At 52.8% G+C, this 18,490-nt stretch overlaps 6 protein-coding genes across 6 annotated transcripts; 2 read left to right on the top strand and 4 right to left on the bottom strand.

The window, feature by feature from the left end:
- Window positions 1-80: 80 nt before the first annotated feature.
- Window positions 81-1,120, bottom strand: BO94DRAFT_553067 (uncharacterized protein; the record flags this gene model as incomplete). The annotated part of the gene is made up of 2 exons (XM_025613632.1): window positions 81-661; window positions 862-1,120. The coding sequence occupies 2 exons, from the start codon at window positions 1,118-1,120 to the stop codon at window positions 81-83; spliced, it is 840 nt and encodes a 279-aa protein (XP_025471881.1).
- Window positions 1,121-2,229: 1,109 nt separating this feature from the next.
- ctpA (Cu(2+)-transporting P-type ATPase CCC2) lies at window positions 2,230-6,637 on the top strand. The gene has a single exon (XM_025610802.1). The coding sequence runs from the start codon at window positions 2,658-2,660 to the stop codon at window positions 6,234-6,236; it is 3,579 nt and encodes a 1,192-aa protein (XP_025471880.1). The 5' UTR covers window positions 2,230-2,657; the 3' UTR covers window positions 6,237-6,637.
- On the bottom strand, window positions 6,627-8,226 carry BO94DRAFT_531019 (uncharacterized protein). Its single transcript, XM_025610801.1, has 4 exons — window positions 8,175-8,226; window positions 7,981-8,026; window positions 7,868-7,916; window positions 6,627-7,808 (listed from the first exon to the last, which is right to left on the bottom strand). Exons 1-4 carry the CDS (start codon window positions 8,182-8,184, stop codon window positions 6,765-6,767), a joined length of 1,149 nt encoding a protein of 382 aa, XP_025471879.1. The 5' UTR covers window positions 8,185-8,226; the 3' UTR covers window positions 6,627-6,764.
- A 204-nt stretch (window positions 8,227-8,430) lies between these two features.
- Window positions 8,431-10,608, top strand: BO94DRAFT_483652 (phosphoribosylaminoimidazole carboxylase ADE2). Its single transcript, XM_025608931.1, has 4 exons — window positions 8,431-8,963; window positions 9,041-9,138; window positions 9,206-10,163; window positions 10,324-10,608. Exons 1-4 carry the CDS (start codon window positions 8,498-8,500, stop codon window positions 10,518-10,520), a joined length of 1,719 nt encoding a protein of 572 aa, XP_025471878.1. The 5' UTR covers window positions 8,431-8,497; the 3' UTR covers window positions 10,521-10,608.
- Window positions 10,609-10,747: 139 nt separating this feature from the next.
- Window positions 10,748-14,377, bottom strand: BO94DRAFT_218982 (uncharacterized protein). The gene is made up of 12 exons (XM_025606208.1): window positions 14,237-14,377; window positions 14,133-14,172; window positions 14,052-14,077; window positions 13,663-13,990; window positions 13,419-13,609; window positions 13,084-13,354; window positions 12,884-13,023; window positions 12,702-12,832; window positions 12,297-12,651; window positions 12,131-12,247; window positions 12,033-12,081; window positions 10,748-11,971 (listed from the first exon to the last, which is right to left on the bottom strand). The coding sequence occupies exons 1-12, from the start codon at window positions 14,285-14,287 to the stop codon at window positions 10,935-10,937; spliced, it is 2,736 nt and encodes a 911-aa protein (XP_025471877.1). The 5' UTR covers window positions 14,288-14,377; the 3' UTR covers window positions 10,748-10,934.
- Window positions 14,378-16,232: 1,855 nt separating this feature from the next.
- BO94DRAFT_553062 (Zn(II)2Cys6 transcription factor) lies at window positions 16,233-18,228 on the bottom strand (the record flags this gene model as incomplete). Its single annotated transcript, XM_025613631.1, has 3 exons — window positions 16,233-17,100; window positions 17,169-17,774; window positions 17,831-18,228. 3 exons carry the CDS (start codon window positions 18,226-18,228, stop codon window positions 16,233-16,235), a joined length of 1,872 nt encoding a protein of 623 aa, XP_025471876.1.
- Window positions 18,229-18,490: the final 262 nt, after the last annotated feature.

The raw sequence follows: 18,490 nt of genomic DNA, 5'->3' as shown, positions 1-18,490 counted from the left end.
ATCAAGATAAGCTACCAGGCCATTCGCTATGATATGATAAAGCCAGAGCCCCCATAAAAACCTAGGCAATACCTAGATCCTTACGACTTCTTCCCCAAGACCCTTTTCGGATGCCTCGCCGCAGCCCCCAATCTCGCCGACCCAACCCCATCATCAATATCCATCCTCGACGATCCCAGCCCCTGCATATCCCCATCAAGCCCATACTCCCAATATCCATCATCATCAAACTCATCCGCACTAAACTCGCGCTTATTCCCACCTCCGAGTCCAACCCCACCTCCCCGAACATCCCTTCCATGCCATCCTCCTCCACCACCACCAGCACCACCACCCCCGGTCTTCTTCATCCCATCACCCATCTCATTCCCCCACGCACCAAGCGCCTTCTCAAACAACACCTTCCGCTCATGTTCCTCCGTCCTCCGCCGCGCAGACTCCGTCTTAATCCGTTGAATCTCCGTCTCAATATCCCCAATCACGTCCCCGCATCGCGTCTCCCACTGCGCCAAAACCCGAATCATCTTCCCCAGCGACTCGGGCTTTACATCGCGCAAAGGCGCCACGGAAGTAACGCTCACGGTTGGTGGGGTGGAGGCTGGAGAAAGCCGGGCGGTGATGAGTGAAGCGTAGATGGCTTTTGTGACGAGAGATTCGAGGTCTGAGGGGGCGGTGATGGAGAGGGAGGACATGAGGAAGGAGTAGGTTAGGGGTTTGATGGTGGTTGAGAGGGTGAGGAGCGATAGGAGGCGGAGTTTGAGCGTTTGGGTTGCGTTGAGGGGGGGAGATTGGGTGTTGCTGGGGGGTTGTTAGTTAGTATTTTGGATTTGGTTTTGGGAATGGGGGAAGGAGGGGAAGTACATTGGTAGTCTTGCCATGTGCCCCAGGCGAAGATCTCCAGGAGGGTAAGGTAGCTGGAGTATTCGGGGAGGGTATCGGGGGCCCGGAGAGATTGGATGGCTGGGGTGTTCAGGAGCTCGGCGAATACGTAGGTGTTTGGGTTGGAGGTCGCGTTGGTGATAAGGTTTGTGATGAAGCGGGGGGAGGTCGCGCTGTTGGAGTTGGCGAGGTGGATGAATGGTTGGAGGGCTTCGAGGGCCCGCGTGTGTATTTGGTCCATTGTGGTTGTTGGTGGGGAGGTGGTAGTGATGGTTGGTTTGGGGGGTGATTGGGTTGTGGTGTGAGGGTTGATATATCACTGAGCAGATTGTGGTGATGGGGGCCCCATCTGGTTGTGATACTGTTGGGGATGAGGGGTGAGGGATGAGGGATGAGGTGTTCTTGATGATGTGTTGATGGTGGTGGTGGTTGTGATGATGGTATGGGAGGGATGTCGGGATGTTCTCGGATGTTTGCATGGGATGCAAACCGTGGCGTCCATCCAACCATGGGATCTTGTACTTGGCTTCTTTGGGAGCTTAGATATTGTCAACAACCGTTCTTGGTTGTTATGGTGGATATGTTTGTTACTACTAAATGTTAGCCACAACGGCTTTGATTTACTGGAGACAGAGCCATTCCATTCAAGTTACATATCCGGTGACTTCTATCTAATCGAAACGAAGCCGGAGCATTGCCAAGTGTTTCACCCCCAGGACCTTTCAGTCCTTGTCTAAGTTTGATAGCCATGACAGCTGGTACGGAGTATTAGGACAAGGGATACGATAATATCAATGAGGCTTCTCGTGTCGCAGCATGTCTGGAGGCTCACCCGTGGTCATTTCCTCCGGTGTCTACCGTATTCTTCAGTCAGAGTTACACCGACCTCGTGTGATGACAGATAAGCGTCGAGAACGGTCATACCGTCATACAACCTGGACTGGATGCCTGATTGTCTTAGTGCGCATGCGTGGTGGCTTATTGACTGGTCTTGTAGTTACGGTTCACCTGACCGCTTTATTCATGGAACAATAGCGCTTGATGATAGAGAGGAAACCGACTGCTTGGCAACCGCACATGGCAGAATCCACTCCGGACCGACTCCCAAGTACATACATAGTAGTACATTCGAAGGCCGAGAAGAAGTTGTCCGAGTTCAACAAGTGGTCCCTGGCCATGAAATGCCTGGAATGGGCAATGCCCGCCGACTTGGCTCCAGCTGGGTTCGGGCGCAGGCGAGCCATGAGTGACGATACGATACCGGTAAGTTACGTAAGAGCGCGGGGCGGCGGAGGCGGCCTGACGCCATGCCGTGCGTATTTTTCTCTAGCGCCATCGCCTCGGTGGATTTGGACGAGCCTTCCATCATTCTACGATCTAATCTAAGCCGGCCGGTGGATGGTTGGATCCGGCCTGGAATGTCTTGCTCCTAGTGTTATTGTCCATTTTGATTAGCCATGTTCCCAGGTGTCTTAGGCTCTTAGCCTAGGTTCTTCCGTGTAGGCCAGCCATGTCCGGGTCTCCTCCGTAGTTAGCCTGAGTCTGCTTTTCTCCTCATTTAATTTGTCGCTGCAGCAGCTTAAAAGGCTTGGCTTATCCTTCCGTCGCATCCGGTCCGACTGTTCCTTTATCGAACGACCCTTGCGTGGGCTGTCCTTGTTGTCCCCTCCCTTTATAATACCATTATTGCCCCGGCCTTCTCCGCCCAAACGAACGTATGCGATAACATACCGGACTCCGACGTCCTTGTCCGGCCTCTTCCAGCAAACCGGCGCAACATGGCGGCCTCATCCTCCGCTCTGCTAAGCGCCGTGGACGGTGCCTCTTCTGCAGGCCGAACAGCAGCCCACATGGCTACCACAACCGTCAACGTGGAGGGGATGACGTGCGGTGCTTGCACGTCCGCCGTCGAGGGCGCCTTCAAAGGGGTGGAGGGTGTCGGCGAGGTAACCGTCAGCTTGATGATGGGCCGGGCTGTGGTACATCACGACCCGACACTGCTTCCTGCGGAAAAAATCGCCGAGATTATCGAGGACTCCGGCTTCGATGCAACGATCATCTCTACGGATAGTGCGTCTATGCCGGTAGACGGTTCCCGCGGTACCAGGGATAAAGTGTTTCAGCTGTCAACCACGACTTTGGCGGTAGAGGGCATGACGTGCGGCGCTTGCACCTCCGCGGTGGAAGGAGGATTGAAGGATACACCTGGTGTGAAATCAGTCAATGTCTCCCTGCTCTCGGAACGAGCAGTCGTGGAGCATGATGCTTCTCTCGTTACGCCGGACCAGATTGCGGCTATTATAGAGGACCGTGGTTTTGGCGCTAAGGTGCTGGAAACTGCAGCGACCGAGAGTGCCCTCCGCACCTCGCTGGATTCGCCAGCGTCTACGTCGTGCTTAATGGTCACGACGGTGTCTATAGATGGTATGACATGTGGTGCTTGTACATCGAGTGTACAGAATGCCTTCCATGGGGTGGATGGTTTAGTGCAATTTAACATCAGCTTGCTTGCAGAGCGTGCGATCATCACTCACGACCCTACTACTCTTACGTCCAAAAATATCGTCAGCATAATCGACGATGCCGGCTTCGATGCAGCAATTATTTCATCGGAAGCGCAGGCGCCCTCGTCAAAGGGCATCAGCCGGGTCACTCTCAGCCTTCACGGCTTGCGTGACGCTGCCTCGGCCTCGGCCTTGGAAGACACTCTGCTCCAGAGACCCGGTATCTCGTCGGCGTCTGTAAATATGGCCAACTTCCAGATCACATTGTCATACGAGTCCTCGACGGTTGGCATTCGTTCAATCGTCGAAGAAATTGAGGCGGCCGGGTACAATGCGTTGCTGTCGCAGTCGGATGACACCAATGCACAGCTGGAATCGCTCTCCAAAACCAAGGAGGTCCGGGAATGGAAGCGGTCATTTCTCTTTTCCGCTTCTTTTGCAGTCCCCGTGTTCCTGATCAACATGATACTGCCCATGTACCTTCCGGCCCTTGACTTTGGCCGTGTTCAACTCTGCTCCGGACTCTACCTTGGCGATGTCGCCTGTCTGCTACTCACTATCCCAGTACAATTCGGCATTGGAAAGCGGTTCTATGTAGCCAGCTATAAGTCCTTGAAACATCGCTCCCCGACCATGGACGTTCTCGTTATGCTGGGCACATCCGCTGCCTTCTTCTACAGCGTGTTTACGATGGGTGTTTCTCTTTTATTCAAAAATGATATGCGGCCAAGTACGGTTTTCGACACGAGCACGATGCTTATAACCTTTATCACTCTTGGAAGATGGCTGGAGAATCGGGCCAAGGGTCAAACATCGGCTGCGCTCTCTCGACTTATGTCTCTTGCGCCGTCGATGACAACGATATACGACGACCCCATTGCAGCGGAGAAACTCGCAGAGGAATGGGACTCTGCCAATACAGCCTCAAAGGAGCAGAAGTCGTCCTCAACTAATGAGCGTTCAGGTCCCGGGCACAAGATCATCCCGACTGAACTCATTGAAGTCGGGGATGTTGTGCTCCTGCATCCTGGTGACAAGGTGTCAGCTGATGGCATTGTCATTCGAGGAGAGAGTTATGTCGATGAGAGCATGATTACTGGTGAAGCTCTGCCGATCCACAAGGCCAAGGGCAGTGTTGTTAGCGCGGGTACGGTCAACGGCACGAGTTCTCTGGATTTCAAGGTTACTCGAGCCGGCAAAGATACTCAACTAAGCCAGATCGTCAAGTTGGTCCAAGATGCCCAAACCAGCCGGGCCCCTATCCAGCGGATGGCTGATGTTGTTGCTGGCTATTTCGTTCCTGCTATCATCAGTCTTGGTCTCGTTACCTTTTTCGGCTGGATGTTCATGAGCCATATCCTGCCTCATCCCCCCAAGGTCTTCTTGGCTGAAAGCAACGGAGGAAAGTTTATGGTCTGTCTCAAGCTCTGCATTTCGGTCATCGTCTTTGCCTGTCCATGTGCTCTGGGTCTCAGCACCCCTACGGCTGTCATGGTCGGCACTGGAGTTGGTGCGCAGCAGGGGATCCTAGTCAAGGGCGGCGCTGTCCTGGAAGCCGCGACAAAGATCAACCACGTAGTGTTCGACAAGACTGGGACTTTGACTACCGGGAAGATGAGCGTGGCTGAAGCCAAAATTGAATCACACTGGACGACTAACGACTGGCGCCGTAGACTCTGGTGGCTGATCGTCGGTCTTGCAGAAATGAGCAGCGAACATCCCATTGGCAGAGCCATTTTCTCTGCGGCTCAGACTGAATCTGGTCATCCAGGAGAAGGTGGTCTGCCAGGCAGCTTGGGAGACCTCGAAGCTTGCGTCGGAAAGGGAATCTCTGCCCTAGTCGAGCCCACCTCCAGTGCTGAGCGTATACGCTACCGTGTCTTGGTTGGAAACCTTCCCTTCTTGCGGTCGAGAGATGTATCCATCCCCCAATCGGCCGAGACCGAGAATACCGATAGCTTTACCCCCAAGTCTAAGGTCCCTGCCGGTATTACACAAATCCACGTCGCCATCGATAACCAATACGCTGGTTCGATCTTGCTCCGGGACACCGTGAAACTAACCGCACCTGCAGCAGTTGCCGCTCTGCATCGCATGGGAATCACCACCTCACTTATCACCGGTGACACCCATGCCACCGCGGTGTCCATTGCCTCGGCCGTGGGAATCCCGATAGAGGCAGTCCATGCCTCCGTCTCCCCCTCCGACAAGCAGTCTATAATCGCCTCGATGCAAGACTCCGGTGACCGGGTAGCCATGGTCGGCGATGGCATCAACGACTCGCCCGCCCTGGCCACTGCATCCGTCGGTATCGCCCTTGCCTCAGGCACCGACGTTGCCGTAGAAGCAGCCGACATCGTCCTCATGCGACCCGACGACCTCCTCTCCGTACCAGCAAGTCTCTCTCTATCCCGCTCAGTCTTCAACCGCATCAAATTAAACCTCATGTGGGCCTGTCTATACAACGTCATCGGCCTCCCCTTCGCAATGGGCCTCTTCCTCCCCTTCGGCTTCATGCTACCCCCCATGGCCGCCGGCGCCGCAATGGCCGCTTCCAGCGTCTCCGTCGTCGTGAGCAGCTTGCTCCTCAAATTCTGGCAACGACCCGGCTGGATGGACGCCGAGAAGCTCCAAAAGGACCTCGAAACCGCCGATGCCAGTTTCCAAGGCTCCCAGAAGAGCTGGTGGGAGGCCACCCTCTCCGTCACTGGCTCCAACGGCAGCAGGCGCTCATTCCAATGGGTTCGGGATCTCGCCACAGACGCCTGGTCGTACATGACCCACAAGAAGACAAGAGGCTCCAACCTAGACGAGGGCCACTACGTCCCTCTCCGAACGGTAGAACCGGTCTGATCTACGTTCTACCTCCCGGTTAATAATCTCCTTGAATGAATATGAATCAGTATCTATATATGATGGGTGGGTGTTCGGATGTTATGACCTCTTAATGATGAATATAAAGCCCCTTGATGTTGTATCTTGCTCTTTTAGCTTTTGTTTACATGATCTCGTGTCTGTGTATGACATTTTGCATTGATATACCTCTTTTGCGTGCCTCTGATGGTAGGCGCCCCCTGTTACATGGGTTTGATGGGACATGACATGAATTGTGTGTTCCTTGTGTCTCATCTTTGAACATGACGCGCTATGTATGATGATATTCGAACATATCATATCGGGTTTCGGCTTTTTTTTTGGATACGTACATTTGCTATAGGACGGTGAAGAAAAAAGCCAATGTCACGGTCGAGTCGTATCTGATCGTTCATTCTTGAATTCACTATGCAAGCTAGAGAGATGTAGGGGAGAGGCTATGAACTGAGAAGGCGCACGGACTGGACAAGCACGGCACGCTAATAGACTATCATACTACTCCCGACACTACGCCTGCTGCTGCTCTTTATTCGCTGTCTCAGATCCCGGAGTTTCCTCCCCTCCGGCTTTAGCATCTTCTAAAGCGATGTCTCCGTCTCCATCCGTAGACAGCTTGGCCGCTTCCTCGGACATTTGACTGTCTCCCTGGGTCAGGCCAGTCTGCTGCTGCTGACCTTGCTGGCCCGCAGTGTGCAGCTCAGACGCACCATCTTCAGCGCTTGAAAGATCCATTTCCACGCCCTTACCGTCCTGGAGACCCAGGTCCTCCACACCGAGTACAGATGGGCCTCGCGCATGGGGAATATCCTCCAACGCATCAGGCGGCGGAGACCCGCCTACGCCTTCGTTTCCATTTGTTTCCACCGTCTCCGCAGTCGAAGGAACAACTCCTGTCCCTGTTTGATCCGGCCCAGTGCCCTCTGCTGCCTGCGCAGGGAAGCTGGTATCCCCCATGACCGCACCGCTTTCATCCTCGCGCTCTGGCGACGCGGCAGCGTTACTCAACCATGGAATCGGAGTAAGGAGCGCCCCGCCTAGAGACTCATCACTGCCAAGCCCGTGGTCTGAGAACAGGAGCCCGGATTCTGTGCCGTTGAGAACCGCGCCGTTCGGCTGGGGAGCGGCGCTAGTCTGCGTCTGGAGGGGGAAAATATCCGCACCGCTGGTGACACAGACGACGCGGTCGACGGCGCGGATATACGCGGGAAGAGTGCGATAGTGCGCGGTTGGGCGAACAATCAGTTCTGCGAGGCGTTGGATAGTGTGTGGTGGTTTTGTGGCGAAGAGGGATCGTAGGGTAGATTTGATCGAAGCTAGGTGGAATTCGAGCGGTTGAGGAAGGGAAGGACCTTGCGATGACTGGGGTTGGGAGTCAGGGATGCGCTCGCTTGCGGGAGTTTGGTGCAGGGAGGTGGCGGTTGGTCTGGGAGGTGTTTGGAGGGTTGTGGATGATGCAGTGGTGTTGGGGTTCTGCGCGTAGGGAACGGTGGTATTCAAAGACTGTTGAATCTCGGGAGGGACCCGGGGCATGGGGAAGACATTGTATATGATCTAGGTACGCGAGGTAGGTCAGTCGGTGCTGGGGGTGTGTGAGAGGGAGGGTTGCGCACATGGTCCAACCGGTCAAGCAGGGGTTCGACCATGCTGGGCCATTTCTCACTGGAACGGGGATGTCAGCTCCGATTGCCCCGTTGATGTTTGTTTGGGGTGTGAATCGGCATACTAGTCCATCGAGCCACCATTGGCGACCACCTCGAGGGTTTCTTCATCTGCGATCGCGTCATCGGTCAGCTGGCTGGAGCTTGGAACGGTGCCTGAGGAGCTGATGAATGAAGGAAAGCTAATAGTGAAGGTCGAGATATGGGAGAAAGCAGCATTGCAGCTGGATAGCAACCATGGCGGTAGATTCGAACTTACCCAGCGACATGATCCAGCACTTCTGCGGCCAGCGATCTAAGATGCGACCAGAAAACGGGGGAGGAAAGAAGAGGAAAAGCAGCAATGACGGGCGGAATTGACATGGGCTCGATCTGGACACGCGGGGACGGCGGCTCCCCCGGCAACCGCAGGCTCTGATTGGGCCCGGCTGCCGCTTATCACAGGGGCACGTGACGGTTATCGGGCGGATTTTTTGCTCCGCCGTGGAGGGGCTCCTTTTCTCTTCCCCAGATCTCTCTGCCTGGTGCGTGCTGCTGCCTGCCTTTCTCGCTTCCCCTTCAACTTCATCCCTTCTACACATCATGTGGAACTCCCGCAAGGTGGGAATTCTCGGCGGAGGCCAATTGGGCCGTATGATGGTCGAATCGGCCAATCGCCTCAACATCCAGTGCAACGTCCTTGATGCGGAGAACTCCCCGGCCAAGCAGATTAGCGCCCACGATGACCATGTCACCGGCTCCTTCAAGGAGCGCGAAGCCGTCCGCGAACTGGCCAAGTCCTGCGACGTCGTGACCGCCGAGATCGAGCACGTCGATACCTATGCCCTCGAGGAGATTTCCTCCCAGGTCCGCATCGAGCCCAGTTGGCAGGCGATCCGGACCATCCAGAACAAGTTCAACCAGAAGGAGCACCTCCGGAACTATGGCATCCCCATGGCTGATCACCGCGAGCTCGTCGAGAACACTCCTGAGGAATTGGCCAAGGTTGGCGAGCAGCTTGGCTACCCCATGATGCTGAAGTCGAAGACCATGGCCTACGATGGACGCGGTGAGTCACCATCCCTTCCCCCATTACCACAATAGTCCCCACCAGCACCGATCACTAACAGGACTACTACTCTCCAGGAAACTTCTGTGTGCAAATGAAAGATGATATCCCCGAAGCCCTCGAGGCCCTCAAGGACCGCCCTCTGTACGCCGAGAAATGGGCGTACTTCAAGATGGTATACCCACCTTCCCTCGGGGCCCCACCTCCACACCTTATACCCGCTATCTAACACCCAACCCCAGGAACTCGCCGTGATGGTTGTGAAGACCAAGGACGAAGTCCTCTCATACCCCACCGTCGAAACCCTCCAGGAGGACTCTATCTGCAAGCTCGTCTACGCCCCCGCCCGCAACGTCTCCGACGCAATCAACCGCAAGGCGCAAGAACTCGCCCGTAAGGCCGTCGCCGCCTTCGAAGGCAAGGGTGTCTTTGGAGTCGAGATGTTCCTCCTGGACGACGATAGCCTTATCCTTTGTGAAATTGCCAGCCGTATCCACAACTCCGGCCACTACACCATCGAGGGTTGCGCCATGTCTCAATTCGAAGCCCACCTCCGCGCCATCCTCGACCTCCCCATCCCCGCTCAGAGCCTCGAGATCCGCCAACCTTCCATCATGCTCAACATCATCGGCGGCTCCGCCCCAGACACCCACCTCAAGGCCGCTGAGAGCGCCCTCTCTATCCCCAACGCCAGCATCCACCTTTACAGCAAGGGCGCCGCCAAACCCGGCCGCAAGATGGGCCACATCACCGTCACCGCAGCCACCATGCACGAAGCCGAAACCCACATCCAGCCTCTTATCGACGTCGTCGACGAGATCCGCTCCCAGCGCAGCGACGTCAAGACCAAGCCCCAGAAGTCCGGCCCCTCGAAGCCCGCCCCCTCCGTCGCGGTCATCATGGGCTCCGACAGTGACCTCAAGACCCTGGTGCCCGGTCTCAAGCTCCTGAGGGACTACTTCGGCATCGAGCCCGCCGTGGAAATCACCTCCGCTCACCGCACCCCTACCTACATGGCTGACTACTCTGCCAGTGCCGCGGCCCGCGGCATCAAGGTTATTATTGCTGCTGCAGGAGGTGCTGCTCACCTCCCTGGCATGTCTGCCGCCCATACCGCGCTCCCTGTGATCGGTGTCCCCGTGAAGGGTAGCTCCTTGGATGGCGTCGATAGTCTGTACAGCATTGTACAGATGCCTAGGGGTAAGTCGATCCCAATGTCCATATAATCACCCGTTATTGTTGCATACACGCCTGCAAAGTGCAGTCACCCCCCCGCTCTCGCACTATGCATGCTACATCCTTACCTTCCACCACACTCCCGATACTACGTATCTGGTCTAACAAGTCTTCAAACTTACAGGTGTTCCTGTCGCCACTGTCGGCATCAACAACAGCATTAACGCTGCCCTCCTGGCTGCCCGTATCATCGGCTCTTTTGACCCCGCCATTCAACGAAAGGTTGAGGCGTATGCTGAGAGTGCCCGGGCCGAGAACATGGAGTTGAAGGGCACCAAGCTGCGCGAGCTCGGATGGGAAAAGTACTTTGAGCAAATGTAATGGTTTTACGAATGAATGGGACAAAATGTTGAAAGTACATAGAGTATAAATTCTATACAAGGGGTAATGATTCAGCCATGTTTTCCTGGGGCCGATTCCCAACACTTGTAATGTGAAAACTGGGGTTATGTGCTGTAGCACCCGTGATCCACTACACAAGTACAGACAAACATATAAGCAGCAGGGGATATCAATATAGATTAATCATTACCTACTAGCACAATCATACTAATGACAAGATTAGGTTTGGATAACATATGAAAGAGAAATCGACAGTCGTAAACAAGGTATCAAAAAGTACACACCATACAGGCAAGATAACAGACGAAAGAGATACTTGAGTACCTTAGACAAGAAAGGATGGCGTAGATAGTTTGATCCATCTGCTCAACTCGACCTTTCTCTGCCATGAACCTATGCAGTCTGGGGATTGAAAGCAGTTTCGGCCCCTCGGACCGTGGTGTGAGCACCAGTCCCAGCGTGTCCGTTACTGAAAGCTTGGTTGACTTCATCAGAGAATTTTTGGGATGCTGCTGCGTGGTCATATGCCTTGGCATGTCCGTTCGAGTCAGGAACAGCATGTCTGCCATTCGTAACTCGCCCATCCATAGCTTTTCCGCCTCTGTTCGTCATGGTTGGTGCGCCGGTGACAGCTGTGGTGCCGTTGGTCGCTCCTCCATTTGTGTGTCTACCGTTAGTGACACCATTTTGGGCCGTGACACCATTGCTGGTCGCTCCACCATTGGTTACTCCGTCGACCCCGCCTTTCTCAGCAGGTGAAGCCCGCTTGCGAGAAATCTCGCCCGCCTTAGGGATATCAGTGGACTCCGAGGCGCTCCCAATGCTAAATATGGGAGATTCCCAGCGTTCTCCCTTCATCGCAAGCTCCTTGTACTCAGTGGCCTTGCTGGTGATACCACCAGGGAGCTTGATCTCAGGGAAGAGGGACTCGTGAAGGGTAGTAGCTGTCTGCACCTTGGTGTCACGCTTAGCAATCTCCTGCGCCTTTCGTCTCTTGTCCTCGTTCCTAGCGCGGAAGGCATCCAGGTAGCGAGAGTAGATGTTTGGCGCGTTTGCAGGATCCTGACTACTAGCTTCCTGTGCCTTCTTCGCCTCACTTTGAATGTCGTATGCAAAGGCGTCTCCCTTGGCAAAAGCGTCCCGGATTTGCTGTTCCAGTACCTTCTGCAGGGTTGGACGGACAACCCGGAACAGCAATGGCTTAAAGATGGTGAAAAGTGTCTTGTGTTTCGATTGCTTCAATTTGACGTTGAAGGAATCGATCTTCACGGACACCTTTTCCAACTTAATATAGTTCTGACGGTCTTCCTTCTGAGCGGTAGAGGCTGCAATCTTGAATCCAAAGCCTTCACCACCCAAGAAGATATCCATAACTCCAGTGTCCGTGATGGCAGGGAATCCCTGTTTTCGATTGATGTAGTAACTCACATCTGAAACGGCGTCAGCGAAAATGCACAAGAACATTTTGACTACCATTGAAAGAAAACATACCTCTGAGGTCAGCTTGGATGCCAGACACCGAAATCATGATCTTCAAAACCTATTGTCAGTCTACTTTACTCAGAACCTGTAAGGGATCTAGAACAAACCTTGTTGTCTCTCTTGTTGCTGATCTTCTTGCGTCCCCATCGGAAGTAGTTATCGCTGCCAAATTCCACAACGTTGGGCATTAAGTTATCACTTTCGATGACGAGGTTTTCCACAACCTTTGAAAGTCAGTCAAGTATATAGCTAAAACGTTAAGAATTGACTTACTACATCGGCTGAGGGATCGGACACTTCAATGCGTGGAACAGGGACGTAGCGAACATCCTCAAGGATAGCCGGCAAAATGACATCCCTTATGTCTCTGAGGAGGTGCTTCTTAAATGCCATGTTACCGCTCGTGTCGCGGCCAAGGTCATCAAAGAGCTTCTGCACTGAATCCCCGAAAGCCTTATTTTGAGGGTCCTTATTGAACTGGTCGCCAATGAACTTCATCTCATCGAGGATGCGATCGGTGTGGTCCCTGTAGCGGTCACGCAATAGGTAACGGCCATGATCCGTCAATTGATCCCACTGGCGAGTGCAATCGTCATCCATGATATAGCCTTGCTCCGTGAGGGTTTTCCTGCACAATTCATTAGAACCTTCTCCGCGTCCTCGTCTGTATATACTCACCGGATGAATGTGTCCATGTTCTTGAACCAACCCTTAAGCTCGGGGTCCCTATCCGCATCCCGATAGATGTTGTCCAGCGAGTCAAAGAGGTTATCAAGGGACGTGTTGTTGGCAAAACGCTCGAGCAAAGTCTGGCCAGATAAAGTTAGCCACTGGTCGACCGGCAGGACTGGCTGACATACTCTTAGATTGGTCTCCATTCTCTGGATTTTGTCCCCGCTTCTGAAGCCCTGAACTGATCCAGCACCCTGTTGAGACAAATTCCGTGTATGGCCACCATACTTCTCAGCCATGGAAAGAAGAGTTCGGATCGCCTGTTGGTCTATGTCACACACCCAGGATCAGCTACTTGCAGTTGCTCAACAGCTTATCAAGAACTTACAATCCGAATGACCTTGTACTTCAATAACCATCTTCTTCAAGCGCCAAATGGTTTGCTCCCGGCGTTCCTGAGGCACCTTTTCGGACAGGTAACCCTTGGTCCTCTCTCTGTATTCACGAGCACGACCCTTTGTCTCTTCGGGGACAGTTTCGGAAGCTTTTTGCTGGGCCCTTTCTGCCCCGGCAGCAACACCAGCACGCGCATCAACGTCCGACACTGATGAGGGCTCTTGACCACGGGTGGCAGCCTGGGCCGTGGTATCGGCGACTTCCTGCTTACCCTCCTAGTCATGTGTGAGTAGATGAGCACAATATTCTCAAGGGCCAGGAACCCACGTCTTTGTTTCTCTTGAAGCGAGCTCTAAATTGATCCTTGTGCTTTGAGAAGTCAGGCTGCTCGTGCCATACATTCTCTTCGGCCGGTTCGTCAATCTGAGCAAGCTGATCCGCCGACGGTCTAACCCGGTCCGCGGCCTTTTGGGAAACATCGCCAGCCATATCACGTGCAAGGGTCATAGCATCATTTACTGTGTGGATACTGTTAGTTTTTGGTCTTTCTGTATAGTCCAAATGAACTTACGCAGTTTCCGGAACTCCCCATTGGTGATCAGAAGCCTGCCAAGGGTCTTTAGACCTTCCAATGCCTCCTGTGCATCTTGCTGGGCCGAGTCCTTGGTTACAGGCACACCTGGTTTCTCCGTGTCCCCGGAGGAGATGTTCTGTGCCTCCCAAAGGAACTCCTGCAAGAGCTGGCCCTCGTTCTTGCTAAGTACGAGCTTTTTAGCATGTTCTATAACATGTCGGAGATCCTTGACCAGAGCCTGGCCTTCGCCGGAGAGTTCTTGGGACGGCGATGAGAGGGCCTTGGAAGTGAGAGCGCTGTTCAGAGCAACGTCGCATTGTTTGTTCTATTGTAGAAAACATGGTCAGTAGGCCCTATGATTCGAACAGTCAATGGTTTACACATACCGATGGGAGCTTGCCATTTTTGAAAGCTGCGTTGTGTCATATTAGCATTACAATTGCTCGAGGAAAGTCGCATTGGTTTACCTTGATAGATCCCATAGAGCTGCAGCTTTTGGTTGATGTCCTAGAAACGGCACACGGGTCAGAGGGGATGGCTTTCAGCATTCAAGGAGAACGACCAAGCATACCTGCTCCTTCTGCTGGGTGTTCAGGGGATAATTAACTGCTTTGGAAGGCATTGTGGCAGAAAAACTCAATTATTCGAAAACGCGCAACAATGTTCTTTTTGCGGTATGTATGTTGAAAGGCGGGATGTCGCAAGGGACCAGGAGCCACCAGGAGAAGGTGTTTGGCCAAGAAAGACAAAGTAAGATAAAGTACACGATGTGAAGAAGATCGGTGATAATTGACAACAAGGGATGAACGGTCGCGTCGCTGGGTATCTCCGGAATGAAGGACGCAGAAGACGGATTAGTATTAGTAGTAGTAGTAGTAGTTGTAGTTGTAGTCGTAGAGTTAGAATGGGGGAATGTGGGCAGAGGGGTATCAAATGGATAGATGGAAAGGTCAAAAAATCGAAGTTCTACGGATTAAATACTACGACGCATGCAGCGAAGGGAAGGAGCGCCCATGGGCAGCGGTGCCTGCCCCTTCGGACCAACCCACCTGCTTGACGTCATGGTGTCATGGTGACGAGAGGGACAAGGGACGGGCAATCAATCACTCCATCTGAGGAGGGATACATCGTCCCCGGCATCGACTCCCAGCACCGTTGGAGAGTTGGTGCGACCATGAATGAGGTCATCACCAAGCAGGGTTGCGCGCCAGTGAAGTCAAGGGCGGCCCGCGCCAACTCAGAAGATCTAGGCCGCAATCCATGGGGATCGGCGCTACGTGACAGGACTGGGGGCGCGGATCCTCCTTGACCATCATATTATTAAGTACAGAAAAAAAAAGTACTCCGTTCTGTTCAGCATGGACGGAGAGGAGAGGGGGGGGCTCAATTCCTGTCGAGAGCCATGGAGTGATCTCCCAACATGTGATTCATCCACGTCAGGGGAGCTGGGACGGCGTATGAGAATTCATCCGGGCACGTCCATCCCTGAAATGGCTGGGAGCTCTTCATCTCTCGACCAACCACATCAACAACAGGCTCGAAAAGCGGCAAGGCAAAACCTACTTATACTTCGTATCAAGACGGGCCAGGTCATGACGCACTCACGCAGAGTCTGATATCAGCCCCCCCCTGAAGGCACGCGGAAATCCTCTCCAGCTATCTATCCATCCATCCAGCAAGAAACGAAGAATTAACGTTCTTCTGCCTTATGGAGCTCACCAAAGTGGACGGAGGGTGACAGTGGCTCCACTCGTCTCCCTCCGCGACGCATCACCCTGACGTCATGAGCAGTCCACTAGCTCTGCCCTACCGTTTTTTTTTTTCCTATCGAGTGTTCACATAATATTAACTTGGTAACCGTAGCAATCTGTATCTACCTACACGATGCCCGATGATGATTGGGGAAAGTTTTCAGATGAAGTCAAGAGATGGAGAAGTAAGGGAGAACACGCGGTCTATCCCCTTTTGATCCAAAATTTTCAAACCAAATCACATGTTCTTATTCGAATCCCTTCCATTGACCTGCATAGAAGCCATGCCACAACTAAGAGTACAAGGTGCATGTTCAGCTTCCACCTAAGCACTTCGCTCTCTCCTAGATGAATGGATGGTCGATAGGTCGCTCAAGGATATCTATACAATTTGAACCAAATAACAAGCCACAGGGGCTGGCATTCCCGAGCATTTCTCAACTCCCCATGGTTTGGTAATAGCCCACATGGCCCAATATGATCGGCCCAGGAGGTTGTTGTTCGCAACCCTTGCAGCACAACCCTTCGTCTCCTCCCCCGCATCCCTAAGGGCTCATCCAAGCTGCGATTTCATTGTCCCCAAAGGCATCACACGATGAGAGTAAAGTACGGGATAGAAGAAGAGGAAGATGGAATCAAAGATACAGTATCCACAGAGGAAAGACAACCTTCGCGGAGTATAATTCAACCAACGTTACGTGGCAGGTGACCATGACTAAGAAATCAAGCTGGATAACCAAAGACACTGGCAAATTATAGGCATTATTGGTAGATCATGGACGGCACACTTTGCCTTGGCCCTCGCCGAGGGCCAAATTATCCAATATCAAACCCTAGGTATCCTGTTCCTGCAGGCACCAACGTAGAGTAGCCAGCCATGTAAGCTGCCGAACCCGTGAGATAAGGAGCGTGTGAATGTATTAGGCGTCTCTGAGCCAGTTCCGATATTTGCTGGAACTCTGCAAAGATGACGCTGGCCTCCCACTTCCTCGCGCCATATTGAAGGAGGTCATGCGTCTGACTGAGACACTCGGTAGCGCGCGCGTAAAAGCTCATGCAATCTTCCCCATTCAATATGAGAGGTTCGGGAACCTCAGGAGGGATAGATGGTAATGCAGGTATTGACGGGTTTAATAAAAGGTCATGGTTGCTCGTCATATCTCCAATGAATCGTCGAGCAATCTGGTATGCCCTTTCAATATCCAGGAAAGTCATTAAAGGTAACCAGGTGGGGTTCCTCAGCACATCATGGAGCTGGGCAATGTACCGCATACAGCAATCAAACAATGCAATCTTGCTGTAGTCACATAGTGCCGGCTTCCCATCACAGGGTGAGAGAATCATGACCGTTGTGTATATCAACTCCAATCGGTATAAGACGGGGAAATAATTCGGCGTATTGCTTGGGATGTTATCAAACCACTCATATGCTCTCGAACAGAGAGCCCAGGTCGATACCGGCGGTTGAAGAGACGTTTCATGTTCATGGAAGTACGTCCTTTGATAAGCTTCCGACAATATTCGTCGGATTCTGACTATGTGCCATGCAAGCTCCGAGCTGCGCAAAAAGATATGGCTCTTTTCGGTTAAGGAAGCATCTAAGGATGTGGTAGAAGACGGTAGAGCAACATTGACAGAATCGTCTGAGAATGAGAAAGTTCTTTCTGCGGCAGTGCTTATTCCCCTTTGATAAAATAGCAAGTATATGCATCAGCTCCAGCACATAGCAAGGGTGGGTATAAGATGACAAACCTATCCAAGCAATAGACACATTGAAAGACACGACGGCGAAGATCCAACTGTTCTGATGCTGACTGGACGTCTGAAGGTGGGTCCTGGTGCAAGCCTAGATCAACCATGACCCTGGCGGCCATCCCCACTAGGTACCAACCGCGGAAGTGTTTGGGATCAAACAAAGAATATTGGGCGAGCAGAAGGATTGATTGAATGCCGACTATAGTACCGGGGCGGACGACATCTTCTGCTTGTTTCAATGCTGCTGAAACATGAGATAAAGCTCTCTGGTAGTTCCTATCGCCATTCTCGAGAGCGATCGAGGCAGACGCAGTGGCCAATACCATATGCAAGATCCACTTGTCGAAAGGTTTGGCGAAACGCCCCCCAGCTTGATAAACAGCATCAACAGAGGCCCAAAAGCTCGTCTCCAGGAAAAAGGGAAGCTGTATATAGAGGTTGTCAAAGTAATGTTGTAGCAGGGGCGTTATTTCATGACGTGGAGGTAACGGTTGCGCTGCTGTTTTTGGTATCGGGTCAGCTTGTGACAAGGACAGAAGAAGATTGGCGAAAGAGGTGTTGGATGTAATCCCATGGAAATCTCTCGAAGTAGCATTGACGGATCTGACAAGCATGTGAGTTTCTGAAGCACGTTTGCGCCAGGTGCGGGGCCGACATACAGAAAGCCAAAGTCTCCAACGAGGTCATCAATATCGGTCACTTCCTTGCCGCCTTCCTGTACAACTGAGCCTGTCGATGAGATAGAAGTGATTGAACTCTGATGAGCGACACCTTTTTCGTCGACAGATAGTGATGCTTTCAGGCGGCGGAGATCTGAAATCTTCTTCTCGAGTCTTTCGCAGTAGCCCTCCAGGGAGGCAACATAGCTTCTCTCTTTTCCCCTAGCAAATTCATCACTTGCGCCAGAACATGTACTCGCTTTCCCCACCCTTTCGCACGCGGAGCAGGCCGGAAGCTTCCCATCACACTTGATCTTAGCTGTTCGGCATCTTGAGCAAGCAGCCACTGGTCGACTGACTTTGAGGAGTGGTTTATCCAAAAACGAAGTGGCCGACATGCTAATTATACATATTCTCTATTCCGTGCCGGTGATCAAACAATGTTTAGCAGCGAAAAGGGAGGCCAGTGCGCCCCAATGCCTTGCCTTATCAACCACGCTGTCAATGAAATGGTTACGCAAGAGGGATAAAATGTAACACCTACCAAGGAAGTATCAGCACGGATGGAAGCCCAAGAAACAGTATGTATAAGCGGCTCTTCCACAAAAGTGAGGGCAGTGTAGACTTGGTCAGAACCTGGTAGCACGTAGCCAAGTAGTT

This window comes from Aspergillus sclerotioniger (assembly GCF_003184525.1).
Source record: "Aspergillus sclerotioniger CBS 115572 chromosome Unknown BO94scaffold_3, whole genome shotgun sequence".
NCBI lineage: Eukaryota > Fungi > Ascomycota > Eurotiomycetes > Eurotiales > Aspergillaceae > Aspergillus > Aspergillus sclerotioniger.
Note: the sequence above shows the minus strand (reverse complement) of the source record. Positions and strands in the feature narration are given on the sequence as shown.